This window comes from Vigna unguiculata, chromosome 6 (assembly GCF_037176805.1).
Source record: "Vigna unguiculata cultivar grain cowpea cultivar isolate G323 ecotype 2 chromosome 6, ASM3717680v1, whole genome shotgun sequence".
Taxonomy (NCBI): domain Eukaryota; kingdom Viridiplantae; phylum Streptophyta; class Magnoliopsida; order Fabales; family Fabaceae; genus Vigna; species Vigna unguiculata.
This window is the reverse complement of record NC_140797.1, coordinates 37,953,236-37,975,446: the sequence shown is the minus strand read 5'-3', so window position 1 is coordinate 37,975,446 and position 22,211 is coordinate 37,953,236. Positions and strand designations below refer to the sequence as shown.

Here is a 22,211-nt window from a genome sequence, read left to right as displayed (position 1 = left end):
GATACATGACCAATTTTGGACGTAACACAGAAGCTAGGTATCATACAGTATGCAAATGCCTTGAACAAGATGACAACTTTTGCATATTCTTTTTCTCATGCTCACATACAAACATATAGCACAATAACAACTACACACATACAAGAAAAGAATGATTCTGACTTACAGATACCATTCACATTGTCCATTGCAAATGTTCTTCCTCAACTTCTGCACCTCTGTCGTGGGGCCAACTTCATCCCAAAAACCTCTCTTACCAATCATAACAACAATGTACACGTAAATAGCCAAGCATATAAATTGAAAATGAGGCACAACTCCTTAGAGCCACAACAATAGGAATTTCCAAACCTTAATTCCTTCATCATCATTGTCTCATTCTTGAAATGGCTTCTTCACCAATCTTGAGAGATAAAGAATTGGTAACTGATGACATGCCTGATGATGCATCGAGGCAAAGTAGGCAGCATGTGAAGAGGTGTTTTGCTAAGTACATTGAGAAGGGGAGAAGGATTATAAAACTTCATGACTTGATGGAAGAAATGGAGCAAGTTATAGACGACAACATTCAGAGAAATCAAGTATTAGAGGGGAACCTTGGATTCTTATTGAGTTGTACACAGGTTTTCTCTTTGCTTTTCCTTGTGTATGTTACAATGTGATATTGTTTAGCATTTGGATCATAATGTTGGGCACCTGAAACTTGCAGGAAGCTGCTGTTGATCCACCTTATGTGGCCTTTGCAGTAAGGCCAAATCCTGGAGTTTGGGAATTTGTAAGAGTGAGCTCTGAGGATCTTTCAGTTGAACCAATCACTTCCACAGATTATCTCAAATTCAAGGAAAGCGTATATGATGAAGACTGGTATGTCATTTGTCTTCATTTTGCAAGTTTTGTATTGATATATCAACTTTTGGTAACAATATTATTAGTACTTGGCAACTTTGTTTTCAACGTTAACTTGGGTCTATGTTGCAGGGCAAACGATGAAGACGCATTTGAAGCAGATTTTGGAGCATTTGATTTCCCTATTCCGAACTTGACCCTGCCTTCTTCTATTGGAAATGGACTCCATTTTGTTTCAAAGTTCTTAACTTCAAGGTTTAGCGGGAAACTGATCAAAACACAACCTATTGTTGACTACTTGTTATCACTAAATCATGGAGGTGAAGTAAGTGGAAAAACGACATCAAGTTCATAAAACATTTCCAACAACTTCTGTTTTTTCATTACAGATACTTTAGAACATTAATCTTAATCCACCCTCTTGTCATCTACAATGGTAGAATCTGATGATAAGCGACAACCTCAGCTCTGCTGCAAAGCTTCAGCTGGCACTGATGGTGGCTGATGGACATCTCTCAGCACTTCCAAAGGATGCCCCTTATCAAGATTTTGAGACAAAGTAAACCCCTTCATGTTTCTTAAAATGGACTAAGTTGGTATTCAGTAATTTAGTAATCAACATCATTTTCACTAACAGGCTCAAAGAGTGGGGGTTTGAGAGAGGATGGGGAGATACTGCAGGAAGAGTGAAGGAGACAATGAGAACTCTATCAGAAGTACTCCAAGCTCCTGATGCACTGACCCTGGAGAATTTTTTTAGCAGACTTCCTACAATTTTCAATGTTGTGATATTCTCTATCCATGGTTATTTTGGACAAGCAGATGTTCTTGGCTTGCCAGACACTGGTGGACAGGTAACACTTCTGAACTTAGTTATTATGTGAATATCATGGAAATGATTTTACAAGTTTCAAACCATGTCAAACTTTTAACATTGTGCACTTTGGAGCAGGTAGTGTACATATTGGATCAAGTTAGAGCTCTTGAAGCAGAGTTGTTGCTCAGAATTAAGCAACAAGGCTTAAACATAAAGCCTCAGATTCTAGTGGTAAGTTATGATGCAAAAGAGTTTCCCTTTTCTATGTCCTACTTGCTTTGACAGAATTATGCAAGTATATAATTGAGCATGACAGGTCACAAGACTCATCCCTGATGCTCAAGGAACAAAGTGCAATCAGGAGTTGGAACTAATAGATGGAACTAAGTACTCCAATATTCTACGTGTACCTTTTCACACAGATAAAGGAATCCTGCGTCAATGGGTTTCTCGTTTTGACATCTATCCTTATCTTGAGAGGTTTACTCAAGTATGTAAATATGATATATAGAACCTTTACTTGGTAGCTTTTATATATAAGTTTTCCATCTGATCAAGTCTATGACTCATGTTAAAAGGATGCCACAGCCAAGATTTTCAGCCTCATGGAAGGAAAACCAGATCTTATTATTGGAAATTACACTGATGGGAATTTGGTAGCATCTCTCATGGCTAACAGACTTAAGATAACTCAGGTTCATACCCTCTTACTGAAATTTTCATATTCAGCAAATTTTGTGGCTGTAAAGATTATAAATTGATTCTCCTTAGGTTGCATTGAAAACCAGGGAATTATTGCACATGCTTTGGAGAAAACTAAGTATGAAGATTCAGATGTCAAGTGGAAAGAACTGGATCCTAAGTATCACTTCTCATGTCAATTCATGGCAGATACAATAGCAATGAATGCATCAGATTTCATCATAACCAGCACCTATCAGGAAATTGCTGGGAGGTTAGATGTCATATTAAAAACAAAGAAATTACTTTTGACATCCTTTCTCTATTGCTTGGAAATTGAAATATTGTCACGCTCAAGAAATTCACATAAGTAAATTATAAGATAGTACCAATACAAAAATTGAGAGAAACTAGGAAGTTAATATAAATCAACTATTAAGTTGTGAAAGTTGTTGTTTGCAGCAAGGATAGACCAGGACAATATGAAAGCCATGCTGCATTTACACTCCCAGGGCTGTGTAGGGTGGTTTCAGGGATAAATGTATTTGATCCAAAGTTCAACATTGCTGCACCTGGAGCTGATCAATCTGTCTACTTTCCTTACACAGAAAAAGACAGAAGATTCACTCAATTTTATCCTGTCATCGAAGACCTGTTGTACAGTAAAGTGGATACCGATGAACATATGTAAGCGACTTAGTTGAATATTCTTCCAAATGGTTACTGTTCAGATAAGAATTGCTATATTCTTCCAAATGGTTAACCTTATCTGCTGAATATATCATTGAAACAGTGGATATCTAGAAAACAGGAGAAAACCCATCATCTTTTCAATGGCAAGGTTTGATGTTGTGAAGAACTTAACTGGGTTAGTTGAGTGGTATGGAAAGAACCAAAGATTGAGAAAAATGGTGAACCTTGTCATAGTTGGAGGGTTCTTTGACCCTTTGAAATCCAAAGACAGAGAGGAAATGGCAGAGATAAGAAAGATGCATGATCTGGTAGAAAAGTACCGACTCAAGGGTCAATTCAGATGGATTTCTGCACAAACTGATAGATATCGCAATGGAGAACTCTACCGCTTCATTGCCGATACAAAGGGAGCTTTTGTGCAGCCTGCTTTGTATGAAGCATTTGGTCTCACTGTCATTGAAGCAATGAACTGTGGTTTACCTACTTTTGCCACCAACCAAGGAGGTCCAGCAGAAATCATTGTTGACGGAATCTCTGGCTTCCACATTGATCCCCACAATGGAGAAGAATCAAGCAACAAAATCGCTGATTTCTTTGAAAAATGCTTACAAGATTCAACACACTGGAATGGAATTTCAGCAGCAGGATTGCAGCGCATAAATGAATGGTAAATAAACATGCAACTTCAATTTCATCGACCCATTTTAGCATTATTCCCTTCTTATGCCTTTGTTTCGCAGCTACACATGGAAGATCTATGCAAACAAGATGTTGAATATGGGGAACATGTATACCTTCTGGAGGCTGGTGAATAATAAACAAAAAGTGGCAAAGCAAAGTTACATTAAGATGTTCTACAATCTCATGTTCAGGAATTTGGTAAGTCAGCTTATTTGGTAGTTGGAAAGAAGCATATACAGAACAGTCATCATCATGCAATGCAAAATGATTAATTCTTTTGACATGTCAATGTTTCAGGTGAAGACTATACCTGTTCCAAGTTATGAACCTCAGCAGCAACCAGTGTCTAAGAAGAAAAGTGTCAGAAAACAAAGCACAAGGTAATTTGAACCATCAAGAAAGAATCTTTTTAGAAACAAAATTGAAGTTAATAAAACGTTGAACTTCCTCTGACATTTTCTCTCCTTGTTTCCTTGCCACAGCAAGCGTTGAAGCTAATAAAATGTTGCAAAGGTAAGATTATAACAAGTTTTCTGGGGTTAGCTCGTGATTTTCACTTCTTTATAAGCTCATAAAACTCTTGCTTCTTTTCAGTTCATTTGGAGCTCTAATCTAAAGTCTCAATCACAAAGTCAATGTTTGAGACACTACTTATCAGTGATCTCTCTACAATTTACTTAATTTACTTGAAAATAGTCATATTCTGTACAGCTACGAGTTGACAACTATTTTCCTGTGACTGATAAAAATTATGAGGAAATTTCTGTATGAAACAGACAACATGAACAGTTCTCATCCCTGCCATTTCGCCATTTCGATTTAATCCAATAAAGTCATTCAAAAGCAAAATTTTACTCCAATTATTATTGTTTATGTGAAAATTTTAAAATATTAAACAATAAAATAGGAATCAAATTCATATTTATTTATTTTTCAATATATTTATATTACGACTTGTGATCCTACCAAAGATGGGTAAGGTTGGGGACTTGGCCTTGGCAGAAAAAAGTGAAAAAGATTTAGAAAAGGTCCTTGATGTGTATGAAACTAGGCTCTCTCAAAGCACATACCTTGCAGGTCATTTTTTCTCTTTGGCCGATCTCAGTCATCTCCCAGGCCTTGCACATCTTATCGAAGAAGCCAAACTTGGCCATTTGGTCACTCAGCGGAAGAATGTCAATACATGGTGGCAGAAAATTTCAAGTAGGCCAGCTTGGAACAAGTTAAAGGATCTCACTCACTGATTGAAACAGCAAATAATTTTTACTTCATACTTTATTATATCCCTTGCTCTATATATAATGTCTGTTGTAAAATTTGTCTGGGAGAATAAGTTCAAGTCACGTACCAAGTATGTCTTGTTTTGAATGATTGAAACATCTATCGTTAACAAATTCTTATGTAACTTATATTGTCATGTGTTAATGTTAATTGGTTGATTCTATCAAACTGATTCTACTTTGTCAATGGCCAACATAGATTTGTTCTTGACTCAGTTTAATAGGAGTTGCTTCTGCTGTCTGTGCATGTTCATCAAAGGGAAATATCATTTCATCAAATCGGAAACCAAACTCGACATCCTTCGATAAAAAACATACCAAACGTACCAATAGACATGCAACAGGCAAACTACAAAACAAATGCACAAAAATTTCAAAATGGTATATACGTATGTAACAGAAGAGCCAAACTTGCAAACCACATAGAATGCAGCACAAGTATTAAACTCCTGTTAATTGTTATCTGGAGAAAAACCTTTAGAACAGATGGGAATATCCAAATACGTAACATCCCCTTCAGAAATTCTCCAACTTCCTTTCGCAAGAATTTACAATTAAAAAGGTACTCACAAATCCCTAATAAACATATAGGGCAGAAGATCAAATTGAAAATATGCAAAGATGGATCAGATTTATTGGCTTGGATTCTCAAAAGAGAAAAATCGCACAGTATGTTCAGCTTCTATCATCTGGGGAAATAATCATCACGTCCATCTTGCAATGCAACTTTAGTATTAAAAACTCAGTAGTTAATTATAAATTTAAACAGAAATTGTATAATTCATTGAGCATAAGTGTTTGAAGAAAACTTCTACCCTTCTAAAACAAATAGGAAAAAAATTCAACACTCAGCTCATGAATAATGCAAATAAAAAAAAAAAGACAAATGCACTTCTAAAGCATATATGATTTCTAAGATGAGTATACTAATACGTTGATGGATCAGATTTATTGGCTTGGTTTCTCTAACGAGAAAGATCGCACAGTATATTCAGCTTCGATCATCTGGGGAAATAATCATCACTTCCATCTTGCATTGCAATCTTAGTTAGTTAACTTACCCAATTTAATCATGAAGTTTCCAATAATTGTCCAAAGACAAATGCTACATCTTCTAAAAAAACAGGAGTCAAATATCAAGAACACACAGCTCATGAATAATGCACATAAAAAAAAGACAAATGCACTTCTAAAGCATATATGAATTCTAAGATGAGCATACTCAAACATACAATAATGGATCAGATTTATTGGCTTGGTTTCTCTAAAGAGAAAGATCGCACAGTATGTTCAGCGTCGATCACCTGGGGAAATAATCATCACATCCATCAAACAATGCAACAAATCAATACACAATGATAGATCAACAAACACCAAATTCCGACTAACAATAAACAAAACCATGCAAACATTAATCAGAAAGTATATAATCCATGGAGTTTCTAATAATTGTTCGAAGACAAATGCTACCTCATCTAAAACAAAAACGAATCAAATTTCAACAACACACGGCTCAGAAATAGCTGCACATGAAAAAGTCATACATTCCTGAAACAAATATCAATTCTAAGATGAGCATACTAAAAACATACATAAAGGATCAGATTTATTGGCTTGGTTTCTCTAAAGAGAAAGATCGCACAGTATGTTCAGCGTCGATCACCTGGGGAAATAATCATCACATCCATCAAACAACGCAACAAGTCAATATAATGCATTAACAAACACTAAATTCCAACTAACAATTAACAACACCAAGCTCACATTAATTAAAAGTTTTACAATTACATTATCCCATAAAAATGAATCGGCAAAGCTCTGACTTGGAAATTCAATACTTAATATATGAGAATAGCACAATTAGAATCAACTTCAATCATGTGGGGGAAAGACTCATCACATCTTATCCAATTCTACCCCTATTTACTTCTATACCAAAAGTCTTAAACACGAAAAGATAGCATGCATCATAACCCTATTTCTTCCCACCACAACACCAAACAGCGATAGAAAAATAGAATCGAAAAGAGTAAAATTTAGAAGACTCTGAATCAAGGAATGAATTTTCCTGCTCTGCAATGGAAACTGAGACAATATGAAGAAAACAGTACAAAAAAATATTGCAGAGAGGAATTGCTATAGCGTCAGCTCATACACAGTACCCACGAAGATCAGAGCACAGGTAATCAGTAAATGACGCCTACACATACACACATCAGGCATAACACAGAAAATAATTCTTAATCAGTGAGAGTATGAAAGATAAGACCTTTGAAAGGGAAGAGTAGCGAATGAGTAAACTCTGGATGAAAGGTGTTTATAAAGGCTGAAACAAGTATGCGCAGTTGAACCCAAGATTAGGGTTTCTTTGATTTTGAAAGGAGTTATCTGTGATGACCTAGTGGGCCTTTTTCTGTCTATTACAGGCTAAGCCCACATATGACATTGGTTCAAATAAAAATGATTTTCTTCTATGTCCAGTACACATACCCAAAACTTATTTTAAAGTCATTTCAAAGTTTTTTGAATTACATATTTTATGATAATAAAAAGAAAAATAGGTAATATTTCGATATGCCTTATGTTTTTTAAAATATCAAATATTTTCTAAAGTATAATACATGGTAAAAGGCAATTTAAAGTATACTTCCAAAGATTATATGAAATATACACAATCTATATACTTATAATAACACGTAGATATGATTTAAAAGAATATTTTAATGAAGACGTTATATTTTATAACATAAATAATTTTTTTAAAAATCTGTTATTTTTTTACTTGAAAAAAAAAAACACATAATAGCGTATTTATATTGTATTTTATAACGGCAGTACTATAAACTATTTATTGTGGAATCAATAATATATTTGTAACAGATAAATCTTTAATATTTGAATCTATAGTATTACTGGTAACATCTCAGTTTATCAATTTCACATTACTAACTAAATTATCATAAATAAACAAATATCTATTTATATTATATAATATGTATTTATGAGAAAGATATATATATATATATATATATTATCATGTCATAAACCATTACAGATAATATATCATATCTGATAAGATTATAGAAAGAGACTGATATATAAAATCATATTACAGTGCAAAAGTTATACAGGAGTTATCATTTATACAAGTGTTTGCATGTACTTATAACATCTAAAATCTAATTTTCTTTAGCAGACTAAGATACATGACCAATTTTGGACGTAACACAGAAGCTAGGTATCATACAGTATGCAAATGCCTTGAACAAGATGACAACTTTTGCATATTCTTTTTCTCATGCTCACATACAAACATATAGCACAATAACAACTACACACATACAAGAAAAGAATGATTCTGACTTACAGATACCATTCACATTGTCCATTGCAAATGTTCTTCCTCAACTTCTGCACCTCTGTCGTGGGGCCAACTTCATCCCAAAAACCTCTCTTACCAATCATAACAACAATGTACACGTAAATAGCCAAGCATATAAATTGAAAATGAGGCACAACTCCTTAGAGCCACAACAATAGGAATTTCCAAACCTTAATTCCTTCATCATCATTGTCTCATTCTTGAAATGGCTTCTTCACCAATCTTGAGAGATAAAGAATTGGTAACTGATGACATGCCTGATGATGCATCGAGGCAAAGTAGGCAGCATGTGAAGAGGTGTTTTGCTAAGTACATTGAGAAGGGGAGAAGGATTATAAAACTTCATGACTTGATGGAAGAAATGGAGCAAGTTATAGACGACAACATTCAGAGAAATCAAGTATTAGAGGGGAACCTTGGATTCTTATTGAGTTGTACACAGGTTTTCTCTTTGCTTTTCCTTGTGTATGTTACAATGTGATATTGTTTAGCATTTGGATCATAATGTTGGGCACCTGAAACTTGCAGGAAGCTGCTGTTGATCCACCTTATGTGGCCTTTGCAGTAAGGCCAAATCCTGGAGTTTGGGAATTTGTAAGAGTGAGCTCTGAGGATCTTTCAGTTGAACCAATCACTTCCACAGATTATCTCAAATTCAAGGAAAGCGTATATGATGAAGACTGGTATGTCATTTGTCTTCATTTTGCAAGTTTTGTATTGATATATCAACTTTTGGTAACAATATTATTAGTACTTGGCAACTTTGTTTTCAACGTTAACTTGGGTCTATGTTGCAGGGCAAACGATGAAGACGCATTTGAAGCAGATTTTGGAGCATTTGATTTCCCTATTCCGAACTTGACCCTGCCTTCTTCTATTGGAAATGGACTCCATTTTGTTTCAAAGTTCTTAACTTCAAGGTTTAGCGGGAAACTGATCAAAACACAACCTATTGTTGACTACTTGTTATCACTAAATCATGGAGGTGAAGTAAGTGGAAAAACGACATCAAGTTCATAAAACATTTCCAACAACTTCTGTTTTTTCATTACAGATACTTTAGAACATTAATCTTAATCCACCCTCTTGTCATCTACAATGGTAGAATCTGATGATAAGCGACAACCTCAGCTCTGCTGCAAAGCTTCAGCTGGCACTGATGGTGGCTGATGGACATCTCTCAGCACTTCCAAAGGATGCCCCTTATCAAGATTTTGAGACAAAGTAAACCCCTTCATGTTTCTTAAAATGGACTAAGTTGGTATTCAGTAATTTAGTAATCAACATCATTTTCACTAACAGGCTCAAAGAGTGGGGGTTTGAGAGAGGATGGGGAGATACTGCAGGAAGAGTGAAGGAGACAATGAGAACTCTATCAGAAGTACTCCAAGCTCCTGATGCACTGACCCTGGAGAATTTTTTTAGCAGACTTCCTACAATTTTCAATGTTGTGATATTCTCTATCCATGGTTATTTTGGACAAGCAGATGTTCTTGGCTTGCCAGACACTGGTGGACAGGTAACACTTCTGAACTTAGTTATTATGTGAATATCATGGAAATGATTTTACAAGTTTCAAACCATGTCAAACTTTTAACATTGTGCACTTTGGAGCAGGTAGTGTACATATTGGATCAAGTTAGAGCTCTTGAAGCAGAGTTGTTGCTCAGAATTAAGCAACAAGGCTTAAACATAAAGCCTCAGATTCTAGTGGTAAGTTATGATGCAAAAGAGTTTCCCTTTTCTATGTCCTACTTGCTTTGACAGAATTATGCAAGTATATAATTGAGCATGACAGGTCACAAGACTCATCCCTGATGCTCAAGGAACAAAGTGCAATCAGGAGTTGGAACTAATAGATGGAACTAAGTACTCCAATATTCTACGTGTACCTTTTCACACAGATAAAGGAATCCTGCGTCAATGGGTTTCTCGTTTTGACATCTATCCTTATCTTGAGAGGTTTACTCAAGTATGTAAATATGATATATAGAACCTTTACTTGGTAGCTTTTATATATAAGTTTTCCATCTGATCAAGTCTATGACTCATGTTAAAAGGATGCCACAGCCAAGATTTTCAGCCTCATGGAAGGAAAACCAGATCTTATTATTGGAAATTACACTGATGGGAATTTGGTAGCATCTCTCATGGCTAACAGACTTAAGATAACTCAGGTTCATACCCTCTTACTGAAATTTTCATATTCAGCAAATTTTGTGGCTGTAAAGATTATAAATTGATTCTCCTTAGGTTGCATTGAAAACCAGGGAATTATTGCACATGCTTTGGAGAAAACTAAGTATGAAGATTCAGATGTCAAGTGGAAAGAACTGGATCCTAAGTATCACTTCTCATGTCAATTCATGGCAGATACAATAGCAATGAATGCATCAGATTTCATCATAACCAGCACCTATCAGGAAATTGCTGGGAGGTTAGATGTCATATTAAAAACAAAGAAATTACTTTTGACATCCTTTCTCTATTGCTTGGAAATTGAAATATTGTCACGCTCAAGAAATTCACATAAGTAAATTATAAGATAGTACCAATACAAAAATTGAGAGAAACTAGGAAGTTAATATAAATCAACTATTAAGTTGTGAAAGTTGTTGTTTGCAGCAAGGATAGACCAGGACAATATGAAAGCCATGCTGCATTTACACTCCCAGGGCTGTGTAGGGTGGTTTCAGGGATAAATGTATTTGATCCAAAGTTCAACATTGCTGCACCTGGAGCTGATCAATCTGTCTACTTTCCTTACACAGAAAAAGACAGAAGATTCACTCAATTTTATCCTGTCATCGAAGACCTGTTGTACAGTAAAGTGGATACCGATGAACATATGTAAGCGACTTAGTTGAATATTCTTCCAAATGGTTACTGTTCAGATAAGAATTGCTATATTCTTCCAAATGGTTAACCTTATCTGCTGAATATATCATTGAAACAGTGGATATCTAGAAAACAGGAGAAAACCCATCATCTTTTCAATGGCAAGGTTTGATGTTGTGAAGAACTTAACTGGGTTAGTTGAGTGGTATGGAAAGAACCAAAGATTGAGAAAAATGGTGAACCTTGTCATAGTTGGAGGGTTCTTTGACCCTTTGAAATCCAAAGACAGAGAGGAAATGGCAGAGATAAGAAAGATGCATGATCTGGTAGAAAAGTACCGACTCAAGGGTCAATTCAGATGGATTTCTGCACAAACTGATAGATATCGCAATGGAGAACTCTACCGCTTCATTGCCGATACAAAGGGAGCTTTTGTGCAGCCTGCTTTGTATGAAGCATTTGGTCTCACTGTCATTGAAGCAATGAACTGTGGTTTACCTACTTTTGCCACCAACCAAGGAGGTCCAGCAGAAATCATTGTTGACGGAATCTCTGGCTTCCACATTGATCCCCACAATGGAGAAGAATCAAGCAACAAAATCGCTGATTTCTTTGAAAAATGCTTACAAGATTCAACACACTGGAATGGAATTTCAGCAGCAGGATTGCAGCGCATAAATGAATGGTAAATAAACATGCAACTTCAATTTCATCGACCCATTTTAGCATTATTCCCTTCTTATGCCTTTGTTTCGCAGCTACACATGGAAGATCTATGCAAACAAGATGTTGAATATGGGGAACATGTATACCTTCTGGAGGCTGGTGAATAATAAACAAAAAGTGGCAAAGCAAAGTTACATTAAGATGTTCTACAATCTCATGTTCAGGAATTTGGTAAGTCAGCTTATTTGGTAGTTGGAAAGAAGCATATACAGAACAGTCATCATCATGCAATGCAAAATGATTAATTCTTTTGACATGTCAATGTTTCAGGTGAAGACTATACCTGTTCCAAGTTATGAACCTCAGCAGCAACCAGTGTCTAAGAAGAAAAGTGTCAGAAAACAAAGCACAAGGTAATTTGAACCATCAAGAAAGAATCTTTTTAGAAACAAAATTGAAGTTAATAAAACGTTGAACTTCCTCTGACATTTTCTCTCCTTGTTTCCTTGCCACAGCAAGCGTTGAAGCTAATAAAATGTTGCAAAGGTAAGATTATAACAAGTTTTCTGGGGTTAGCTCGTGATTTTCACTTCTTTATAAGCTCATAAAACTCTTGCTTCTTTTCAGTTCATTTGGAGCTCTAATCTAAAGTCTCAATCACAAAGTCAATGTTTGAGACACTACTTATCAGTGATCTCTCTACAATTTACTTAATTTACTTGAAAATAGTCATATTCTGTACAGCTACGAGTTGACAACTATTTTCCTGTGACTGATAAAAATTATGAGGAAATTTCTGTATGAAACAGACAACATGAACAGTTCTCATCCCTGCCATTTCGCCATTTCGATTTAATCCAATAAAGTCATTCAAAAGCAAAATTTTACTCCAATTATTATTGTTTATGTGAAAATTTTAAAATATTAAACAATAAAATAGGAATCAAATTCATATTTATTTATTTTTCAATATATTTATATTACGACAATTTAATATTTAAAAATAAATTATTAAATGATTTTGAGTTAACCTAAGTTTTTTAAACATGATCTAAACAAAATGAGTTTTGAATTAAATGAAGAAGAATTGAGAATAAGTTACTCAATTTTGTAATAGTTACTATATAAATTAGACTGATATAGTTTGATTCATCAGAGAGGAATACAATTGTAACATTTATTCATTATATACCATCAATGCCTCGAATTAGATCATACTTCTTCTTTTTTCAAACTTATAGTTAGAAAAAAAATTCTAATTACACAGATTATTTATACAAAACTTATATTGATCCAACACTATTTGATATCTTATTTATATATCTGTACCAAGTGATTCCTTTTTTTTTTTTACATATTTCTTTTTCCATTTTATCCTTTAAATAATGTTTTCTTTTAAATTAAAATAATTACTTTACTAATTTTATTATTTACAAGATATTTTTCTTAAATTTAATTATTATTTTTATTCAACGATTTTTTAAAAAAAATTTAACCATTTTTTAAAACTAAAATAACTAACTATAACAAGAAAAGGGAAGAAATTATACTTAATTTACAAATTTAATTGTAAATGATTAAAAAGTTAGAAAATTGAAGTAATGTATAGATCATAAATCCTATTCAAAAATTGCATTTCCCACGCGCATGGTTTTAGGGTTTTGAATAAATTTCCAAAGGTCTTTCTTCCACCACTCCTTTCTTCTTCCTACACTCCTATAAAAGTTGGTGATCTGGATAATATTTCCGAATTCGAATAAAGTTATCCAGAACATTCAATCCGAAAAATATGAGAAAATACATTTTGAATTGAGTTTCGAAAAGAATTTCCAGATTCTAAATACATTCAGACTATAAAAAAGAACTTTCCAAAAATAAATATTTTTCCAGATTCAAAAATGACTTATGAAACACTTGTTTTGAATTATTCTTTTTTATTTCAAAATATATTTTTAAATATGAAAATATCTTCTGGAACCGTCATTATGAAATTCAAGAAAAAAAAAAGAACGAGTGTTCTAAAAGCCATTTTCAGCTCCAGAAATTACTTCCTGAATATTCATTTCAAAATATATAAAACGTAAATTTTCTCAGAATAATCTGGAATGCATGCACTCCATTTTTACATTCCTGTTATTACAAAAATTTTGGTCGATCCGGCCAAAATTCGGTCGAATTCAATTAAGTTAAACTTCACTAAAATTTAATCGGTTTTAATCGAAAGTCAGTTAAGTCCGTTCCATACTTAAATTTGATCTTGTTGGTTTTGATAAAAAATTACTAAATTCTGTGATATCGGCCCTACGAAGATGAATTTAGGAAAAATCAATTTAAATTTATTTTAAGAAAAATAAGTTTTGGATTTTAAATTTGATCTAAATATTTAAATATAAATTTTAAAAAAATTCAATCTACGTTTTTTTAAAATATATTTAGATAAAAATCTAATTTAATTATTTAGATCATAATGAATGTGGATTGGATCTTTCATGACGATCGCTCCTAATGGGAGGAGGTGCAGAGAAACGGACCACAGAAACCATGGACATAGGATTGTAGTTCTCTCTCAGTGCTAAAGTCTTCACCTAGTCTCTATTTATACAAGTGATGAAAGGAAGAAGTTTGAAGAGAGAAAAGAGAGGATGAGGAAGGAAGGTGCATCTATGTACTTTATGGTTTTATTTTCTTTAAGAGTAAAATGGGAATTTTAAATTTTATGGGAGTGCAAGAAGAAAACATTTGGGTATCCAAAGAAACATCAATTTTCAAAATATACCTAATTGCTTGCAATGATAGTTTTTTTTTTTTTTTTCTTTTTCACCCTAATGGGTAAAGAACCATCTATAAGTTTTTAGAGGTATTTACTGTTCCAGTTTTATTTTTCTTTTTTTTAATCTAAAACTTGATTTTTTTTTTCAAATAAAATTTATTATTTTATAAAACTACTCTCGAACAACCTTACTCATGATTATGATTATACAAATGCTATCATACGTATAATTTATTCTAATATATTGAATCAAACTTTTTAAATATTGTTATCCCATTTTATAAAAGTGTTTACAATTTCACTGTAAGAAAATTTAATATATATTAAATTATCCATTTTATAACTTAATTGCACTTTTATCATTAAATTGAGTTTCAAAAGATTAAGAAGAGTTGTATTATTTATTAAGGAATGAAGATCCTTTCTGTCATCAAAGGAGATGACATGTTTGTTCAGGCAAGAAACAAAATTAGATATATGTAAAGTGTCACTACAAAGAAGCAACAATGTGAAATTCTTATATGTGTATCAAATAGTTGATTGCAAATAATAATAACTAAAATAAAATACAAAGTATAGATCCTAAATTAAAAAAAATGGGATTTCAAAAAATAGAACAAAATAGTGTTGTTGACTGTTTATTTTGTTTATAACACTATACCTATTTTTGAACCTGAAACATAATCATCCACATGCTACTATGGTAGGATCCATTGCTACAGAAGTGTCCCTGTCACACATTTCGGGACCAATATTTATAGGTAGTTCTCCCTGCACCATGAAATAACACCAAACTTTTAAAATACCAAAAAAACATGTTGCAGTATCTTTAACCTTAAATGACAGTGACAACATACCTTTGCAATGTTCCTAAAATATGTCGTTGTGTAATTCCCAGTTGGAAATAAAACCTCAACAAGATCTGCCAGTGCCAATTGAGGTTGTGACACTGCTCCATTATACCAGTCTTCACAAACATATGATAAATGAAAAAACATGATATTGAAAGTTATCACACAATCACATCATGAGAAAAGTAAGTTATGTAAACTAGTCAATGATATAAGTAAACTTAATACCAAACAAACAAAAACCTTAAAGCATTTAAGTTTGCAACAGCTAACAATATGCATATGATGTATGCATTTTGGATCCACGTGCTTACCTACAGCTACAGAGTTGTGTACCCTTTTGTCATATCTCCACAGACTTGTGTTTGAAATAAAGGAAAAACAAGAACGATCTTCAACGTTGAGATTTTGGATAAATGTTGACAAAGTGTAGTTGGTTGGATCTGAGGTAAGTGTTTCATCAATAACTACTTCCACGGTCTGCAATAATAAATAATGTTTAATCAACAAAAACTAATAAATAACAAGAAGTTTAAAGAGATGAAAAAACAAAACTCTTCTTTTCAGGTCATATTCTACTGTTTTCTTTCAATTCTATGAAGTACTTGATTTACACAGGATTGTCTATTAAGGATAATATTAGTTACTCAAAGTTCCTATATAGCATTTAATTTTCTCTTATAATGAAATATAATTCAACTTACGCATAGGATTGCGTGAAATTCCTCCAAGTCATCAGGATCAGAGATATTATAAGTGTTCTTGTTGGCATCCAAAATCTCTCCACCTGCATCTTGCACGTACTGTTTGCAAAGTTTTCATAACAAAAATTTTACACATTGATGACCAGAAGGATAAAAAGTATAAGCACCAGATTAACTAAAATACAGATTGTAATAGGAAAAACTGAAGTATGACCAATACAATAGTGCATATTTATAACTCAAGGATTTAAACAACGGGGTCAGGTTGGTAATAATTCTGAACAAAATAGTTATAGTTGAGAAACATGCAATGTTTAAATTCTCTAAAAGCATGTGCTTCATACCTTCAATTGATACTTTTCCTGTGTAAAAGACCATACACCCTGCAAAGATAACACTTCAAATGTTAACAAATTTTTATGTGTCAATAAAAGGCTAAAAGTCATGTATCAGAAGTTGGCTCCAGATGATTTCAAGAGAAGAACAATAAACTTGAAAGGGATAATTGGGACTAGAAGGTCTATTGCTATTTATTAAAAGTTAAAACAACACTAAAACATTAAATCAATTTGACAATATAATGTACCAATTTGAACAAAACTACAGGGTTGTATTTAAGAAGTTGGAAAGAATTAGGTAATGGAATGTGTGCCTTTGAAGGTACTTACACTTTTATACTTCATCCAAGCTACTGTTGGCTTGAACGTTGTCCTAGTTGGGGCAATTTTAGCCAAGCACAGATAGTTCTCCTTAACCTATAAAATAGTAAATCACTTGATCAGACTAGAATGTATCACAAAATATAATCAGTTATTAGCACAAAGAACTATGAAAAAGATGGTAAAGTACTCTGCTAATGCAACTTTAAGATTACGCGCATATAAACTAAACTCATGAAGTTTAAAGTAAACTTAAGGCACAAGTAGAGGCTTGCTGCAACACAAACTAATGAGTTATTCTTAAAAGATATAGATGAAAGGAAACATTCGGTTCAGTGCTAATTGAACACTATTTTCATTTGTTGATGCACTCCAAATTTAAATTTCTAAGGATTAATCTAATGGCAGTTTCAACTCTGTTTTATCCCATAGGAAGTGGTCTCACTTTTTCATGTTTAGAAATCCTTGATATGATGTTTAGAAGACTAAAGAGTTGGAAATTTTCATGTTAGGTAGATCGAGCAATGGGATTGTTAGTAATATACACTATACTATTGGTTAAAACGTTAATAAGTTTAAAGAATAGTATGCTTACTGAGGCATAGACTTGATTAGCTCTGGCTTCAACATTCGCGAAAGCTCCCATGAATTTGATCCATTCTGCTCTCTATCAAAATGAATACAGTAAACTGTTAAGCAATCCTCATAAATGTTTAGAGGAAAATGCTTACTGGTTATTGAACTGTACTTTAAGCAAATGTTGGTTTCAGAAGCATCCTGGTAATCTATGTCCATGAGACTACCTTAAACATATGTTCTGATCCTTTTAGCTTTTAAAAATTTAAGAGAGCTACTTCTAGTTGCTTACCTGCAAAGGGGTATTCTCCATAAAGGGAGCAAAAGTTGCAAAATTGCAAGCTGACTGCTGATCATCGTCACTGAGGAAGTATGAAGTAAACTCTGCAAGCTTTTGGTAATCACTATTGTTGAACATTTCTATCTGTCCTCCTTGATATAGTTTCAACACACATGGAGATGCAACATTGTCTGTGGTTATGCCTTTCAAGCTCTCCACTAAACCTAAAAGCTATTCAAAACAAGAACATGAAAGTTTAAGAAAGATGAAATCCATTCTGTCTTGATCTTGGCAACCCCACCGAAACCTTGAAACTTAAACTTGTGGTAGTAAGAGATTCTCACCTCTAAGAAGGAAACTTGAGTTCCAATCCCCGGAGGCAAAAGAAAAAGTTAGTCACAACATGGGTCTAAGATACAATTACAGTAAAAATGTGTTGGTCAATAATAAGACATCATTAAGTTTGTGATGAAAAAAATATGAAACGTTAGCCAAAACATTTGTTTTAGCATTGACACATTGAGCTGATTTCTTATTGATTTGCTGATATACTATGATTGATGGTGTTATATGCTATAGAATCTTGATTCCTTAGAAAAACAGAATGACCAAGACTGAGACTGAGTAGCGAGATAGAAATATGTATGACATACCTGGAAGATAAGTAGTATCAACAGAATAGTTTGACAATGGTACGACAAATGACTTAATTCTTGATGTGCAATATTTAGTTCTTGAAGCAATCCTTGAATTATTCTGCCAGATTTGACAGAAGAAAATTCAGTAGGCAAGAAACACAACTTACCAGGAGAAATTTAGCAAACATGTAAATGATTAGACTGTAATTTTTATATTGGATTTCTTCTAGCATAGATTATTTCCAAAACAAGAACTACAGAGTCATTGAAGTAATAGAACATGGTCAGAGGTTATTATCATCAGCTGTAAAACTAATGATCTATTTAAAAATTCCCCTATCTTAGATTGAAAGGACTTTGACACTCAGCTAACAAAGGTAACCGTTGTCCCTAATCAATCCTTTTAAAATTACAAACTGGGCTGCTAGATAAGTGCATCATACAACTGCATTCAGTAATCTGTAGAAGATTCCAATGATCAATTGGTTAATACATTTTTCCTTCTGTCTTAAAATATATTTTCCTGTAAGTTCAACTTCCAGTGAAGCCACTAAAAACCTATTTGGTGGAAATCCTGAGGTGCTATTGGCACTCTATCTAGCAGTACTGAGGTGGCTTCCCATTCTCCCAACTTTTACTCAATTGACAAAAAACTAAGAATAAAATATAACTACAGAAAAACTATCATATACACCCTTAATTTTCTTATCCACAACAGTTTATTTAGGCTAAAACAAATCCCTATCATTTCCCATTTTAATATTTGCTTATTATATAAACAAAAAAAAGTAACCCACAGAAAATCACAAACACTCGCTGTACCTTAAGAATTCAGATATTGTAAAAAATGAAATCCCCAAAAGGAAGTACCTGCAGAAGAAGGTAGCTCTGGCCATCAGCGGCATTCTTAATGACTTTGAAGGTCTGGCCATAGTAAATATGAAAGTTTCCAGCATCTTCCACCTTTGAAAAGCTACCAACTTTTGGTGCTGGGGTGGCTCCATGGACATACCCACAGTTAAAGAACCAAACCAATGCTAAGAAGAAGGCTTGCAGCCAAGAACAAGAAGGAGCCGATTCCATGAACTGATGAACAAGCCACTTCTTGCTATAGAAAAACAATGTGATCTTTGAAGCTAATAATTATATGCAACATGTTAGCTCATTATCTCTATTATGAGACCCTTTTAGGAAGGAAAAAGCTATTTAACTTTTTGGGCAATAATTTGCAGCTAAACTGCACAAATTCCTACTAGGAGAGAGGAACGGTGCAATTTGCAGCTTTTTCGAGATAAATGGTGGAATAGTGTTATATTTCAAGCTTGAAGGAAAAAAAAAAAGTGAATGTATGAATATTTGGCATGTAGCTAGTGGGGTGCACTTTCTTTAATATTGAAGAGGAAACAGTAAGTGACCCGTGAACCCATCTTTGAGTTATTTTTGTCATCTTTTTCTCATCACACTTTGGTGTTGGTTCTAACTAGTTACATCTTTTTCTTTTGTCACTTTCTTTGATACTCTGATGAATGTGAATGATACACCCTTAATCAATTATCCATGTGCTGTGCACTCACCTTTGTGCAACCACTACCCATCAGCTTCAAATTCATTTGGGACAAAGTTGATTTCAATATCTCTGATCAAGTGAAACACAATTTTTATGTGAAACTAATGATGTTAGTTACATTTTGAAGTTCTTAACCTAAAAAAACACAGCATGTGCAAAGGTTGTCATACGAGTTGTTCAGGAAAAATTATTAAAGAGTAGTAGTATCTTTTGACATCTTTAACAGCAATAAAATATAATTTGAAAATGGTTGTGAAATAGTATAAATCTCAGTGAACAAAAAGTTCTCTTTTGCCATTGTCAATACATATTTTAGAATAGAATTGTGGTAAACATTATAAAGGGATTCAAACAAATATTAGATAGTGAGATCTCTAAACACGTCATTCTGGTGGCTTATAATTAATTATTGTATTTGAAAAAAATTAAATATTTTTTATCTTAAAAATATTAAAAAGAATTATGTTTCATTTTTAAATTATATTATAATATATTTAAATTTTAAATTTTAAATTTTGAAATAAATATTTTTATATTATGTTTCTTACATTACTTATGGGATGTTATAATATAAGGAATAAATGTTTTACGATTTAATTTATGAAACGCATATTTTTATAATAATTTAAAAAGTATATTTTTAAGTTTTTTTTATTAGAAGTATTTTATTGGTTTAAATATATATTTGGTCTCTATTTTGGTTATTTTTATTCAATTTGGTCCTCATGTTCATGTTCATTTTGTGTTCAATTAGGTCCTTATTTTCATCAAATTTTGGTCAATTTGGTCTTTTTTACTAACGGTGTTTAAATATTTAATGTTTTTGAACAATACATACCTCTTGTTTTTTTTTTTTAAATTTAAAATATTTTAATTTTTTTAATTTTAAAAAAAATTTCCACATGTTAAGTAACAATTATGTCATGTGTCAGTTTGTAATTGTGTAAGTTTTTTTTGTTCAATTTAGTCTCTATATTCATTATTTTTGTTTATTTTAGTCCCAATTTTTATTAAAATAAATCAATTTTATCCCTTTCAAATTCACACCAAATTTAATATCTTTTATCCAAATTATATTAATATTTTTTTCTAAAATTACATTTTTATTAATTAATTTTTAAATTCAATTATAAATTATTAAATTTAATTATAAATTAAATACAATTTTTATATTTAATTGCTAAATAGAATATAATTATTTAAAATATTATAAGAATATAATTATTAAATATTTTTTTCTAATATTTATATTCTAAAATACTTTTAAAATCGATATTTAAATATATTTTAAATATTCAAAATATTTTAAAAAAATAAAGTAATATTTGTAAAATTAACATTTAAATATAATATTTTAGATTTTAATATATAAAATGCAATAAAAATATTAAATATTTTAGATTTAAATGTCAATTTTACAAATGTTAATATATATTTTTAAAATTTTAATAATTACATTTTAATAATATTTTAAATAATTATATTTTATTTAACAATTGAATCTAAGAATTACATTTAATTTATAATAAAATATAATAACTTATAATTAAATTTCAAAAATAACTAATAATAATGTCAATTTTAAAAATTAAATTGTTCTATTTTATCAAAAATTAGGACTAAATTAAATAAAAATAACGAATATAGAGATTGAATAAAAAGAAATAATATAACCACAAATTTACACATGACACTAGCATTGACACGTGGCACAATTATAATTTGACACGAGGACAATTTTTTTTTAAAATTAAAAAATTTAAATTTTTTTAAAAAATATATTAATTTTTTTTAAAAATAAAAAAACTAGAAGTTAACATGTGTCATGTCAATTATTTAAACACCGTTAGTCAAAATGACTCAATTGACCAAAATTTGACGAAAATAAAAATCTAATTGAACACAAAACAAAAATGATGATCAAATTGAATAAAAACAACAAAAATAAAGACTAAATACATATTTAAGCCTATTATATTTTAGTCTTTACATGAAGTGGAATTTTTTTTTTCTATAAAATAACATAATTGATTTATGAATACGAACCCAAGTCACCTAAATAAAAACGCGTTAGTATTTCTTAAGTCCACCTTACCTCTTACCTCGTTTACTAGAAAAAATAATTTAAACTGATCGATCTGGCTTAGAGACACTTCTAGTACATATTGATAGATTAAATGGACTGAATTACTTAATTTAATAATAATTTTATTTTTCAAAAATTTAAATTTGAAAAAAAATTACAAAATTATAAATATATAAATTAATTTAGACGCTTGTGT

General features: G+C 32.0%; 3 protein-coding genes, 1 long non-coding RNA gene and 4 other non-coding genes across 8 annotated transcripts; 2 read left to right on the top strand and 6 right to left on the bottom strand.

Moving 5' to 3' along the window:
• Positions 1-12: 12 nt before the first annotated feature.
• Positions 13-4,567, top strand: LOC146885861 (sucrose synthase 6-like). The gene is made up of 15 exons (XM_085674508.1): positions 13-623; positions 710-864; positions 979-1,171; positions 1,287-1,405; positions 1,484-1,700; positions 1,799-1,894; positions 1,980-2,153; positions 2,242-2,358; positions 2,452-2,618; positions 2,807-3,031; positions 3,138-3,704; positions 3,778-3,916; positions 4,016-4,098; positions 4,201-4,231; positions 4,313-4,567. Exons 1-14 carry the CDS (start codon positions 387-389, stop codon positions 4,208-4,210), a joined length of 2,499 nt encoding a protein of 832 aa, XP_085530634.1. The 5' UTR covers positions 13-386; the 3' UTR covers positions 4,211-4,231; positions 4,313-4,567.
• Positions 4,568-5,247: 680 nt separating this feature from the next.
• Positions 5,248-7,634, bottom strand: LOC146885859 (uncharacterized). Its single transcript, XR_014995718.1, has 2 exons — positions 7,268-7,634; positions 5,248-6,661 (listed from the first exon to the last, which is right to left on the bottom strand). It is a non-coding gene; the product is annotated as an uncharacterized LOC146885859 (long non-coding RNA).
• LOC114189312 (small nucleolar RNA Z103) lies at positions 5,620-5,712 on the bottom strand. Its single transcript, XR_003605616.1, has one exon. It is a non-coding gene; the product is annotated as a small nucleolar RNA Z103 (small nucleolar RNA).
• On the bottom strand, positions 5,936-6,028 carry LOC114189313 (small nucleolar RNA Z103). Its single transcript, XR_003605617.2, has one exon. It is a non-coding gene; the product is annotated as a small nucleolar RNA Z103 (small nucleolar RNA).
• On the bottom strand, positions 6,235-6,327 carry LOC114189311 (small nucleolar RNA Z103). Its single transcript, XR_003605615.1, has one exon. It is a non-coding gene; the product is annotated as a small nucleolar RNA Z103 (small nucleolar RNA).
• On the bottom strand, positions 6,594-6,686 carry LOC146885860 (small nucleolar RNA Z103). The gene has a single exon (XR_014996175.1). It is a non-coding gene; the product is annotated as a small nucleolar RNA Z103 (small nucleolar RNA).
• A 577-nt stretch (positions 7,635-8,211) lies between the features above and the next one.
• LOC114186592 (sucrose synthase 6-like) lies at positions 8,212-12,766 on the top strand. Its single transcript, XM_028074547.2, has 15 exons — positions 8,212-8,822; positions 8,909-9,063; positions 9,178-9,370; positions 9,486-9,604; positions 9,683-9,899; positions 9,998-10,093; positions 10,179-10,352; positions 10,441-10,557; positions 10,651-10,817; positions 11,006-11,230; positions 11,337-11,903; positions 11,977-12,115; positions 12,215-12,297; positions 12,400-12,430; positions 12,512-12,766. The coding sequence occupies exons 1-14, from the start codon at positions 8,586-8,588 to the stop codon at positions 12,407-12,409; spliced, it is 2,499 nt and encodes an 832-aa protein (XP_027930348.1). The 5' UTR covers positions 8,212-8,585; the 3' UTR covers positions 12,410-12,430; positions 12,512-12,766.
• Positions 12,767-15,130: 2,364 nt separating this feature from the next.
• LOC114187184 (plant/protein) lies at positions 15,131-19,675 on the bottom strand. Its single transcript, XM_028075348.2, has 11 exons — positions 19,233-19,675; positions 18,378-18,480; positions 18,069-18,082; positions 17,737-17,955; positions 17,464-17,535; positions 16,878-16,964; positions 16,554-16,592; positions 16,210-16,308; positions 15,820-15,985; positions 15,512-15,621; positions 15,131-15,425 (listed from the first exon to the last, which is right to left on the bottom strand). The coding sequence occupies exons 1-11, from the start codon at positions 19,443-19,445 to the stop codon at positions 15,339-15,341; spliced, it is 1,209 nt and encodes a 402-aa protein (XP_027931149.1). The 5' UTR covers positions 19,446-19,675; the 3' UTR covers positions 15,131-15,338.
• Positions 19,676-22,211: the final 2,536 nt, after the last annotated feature.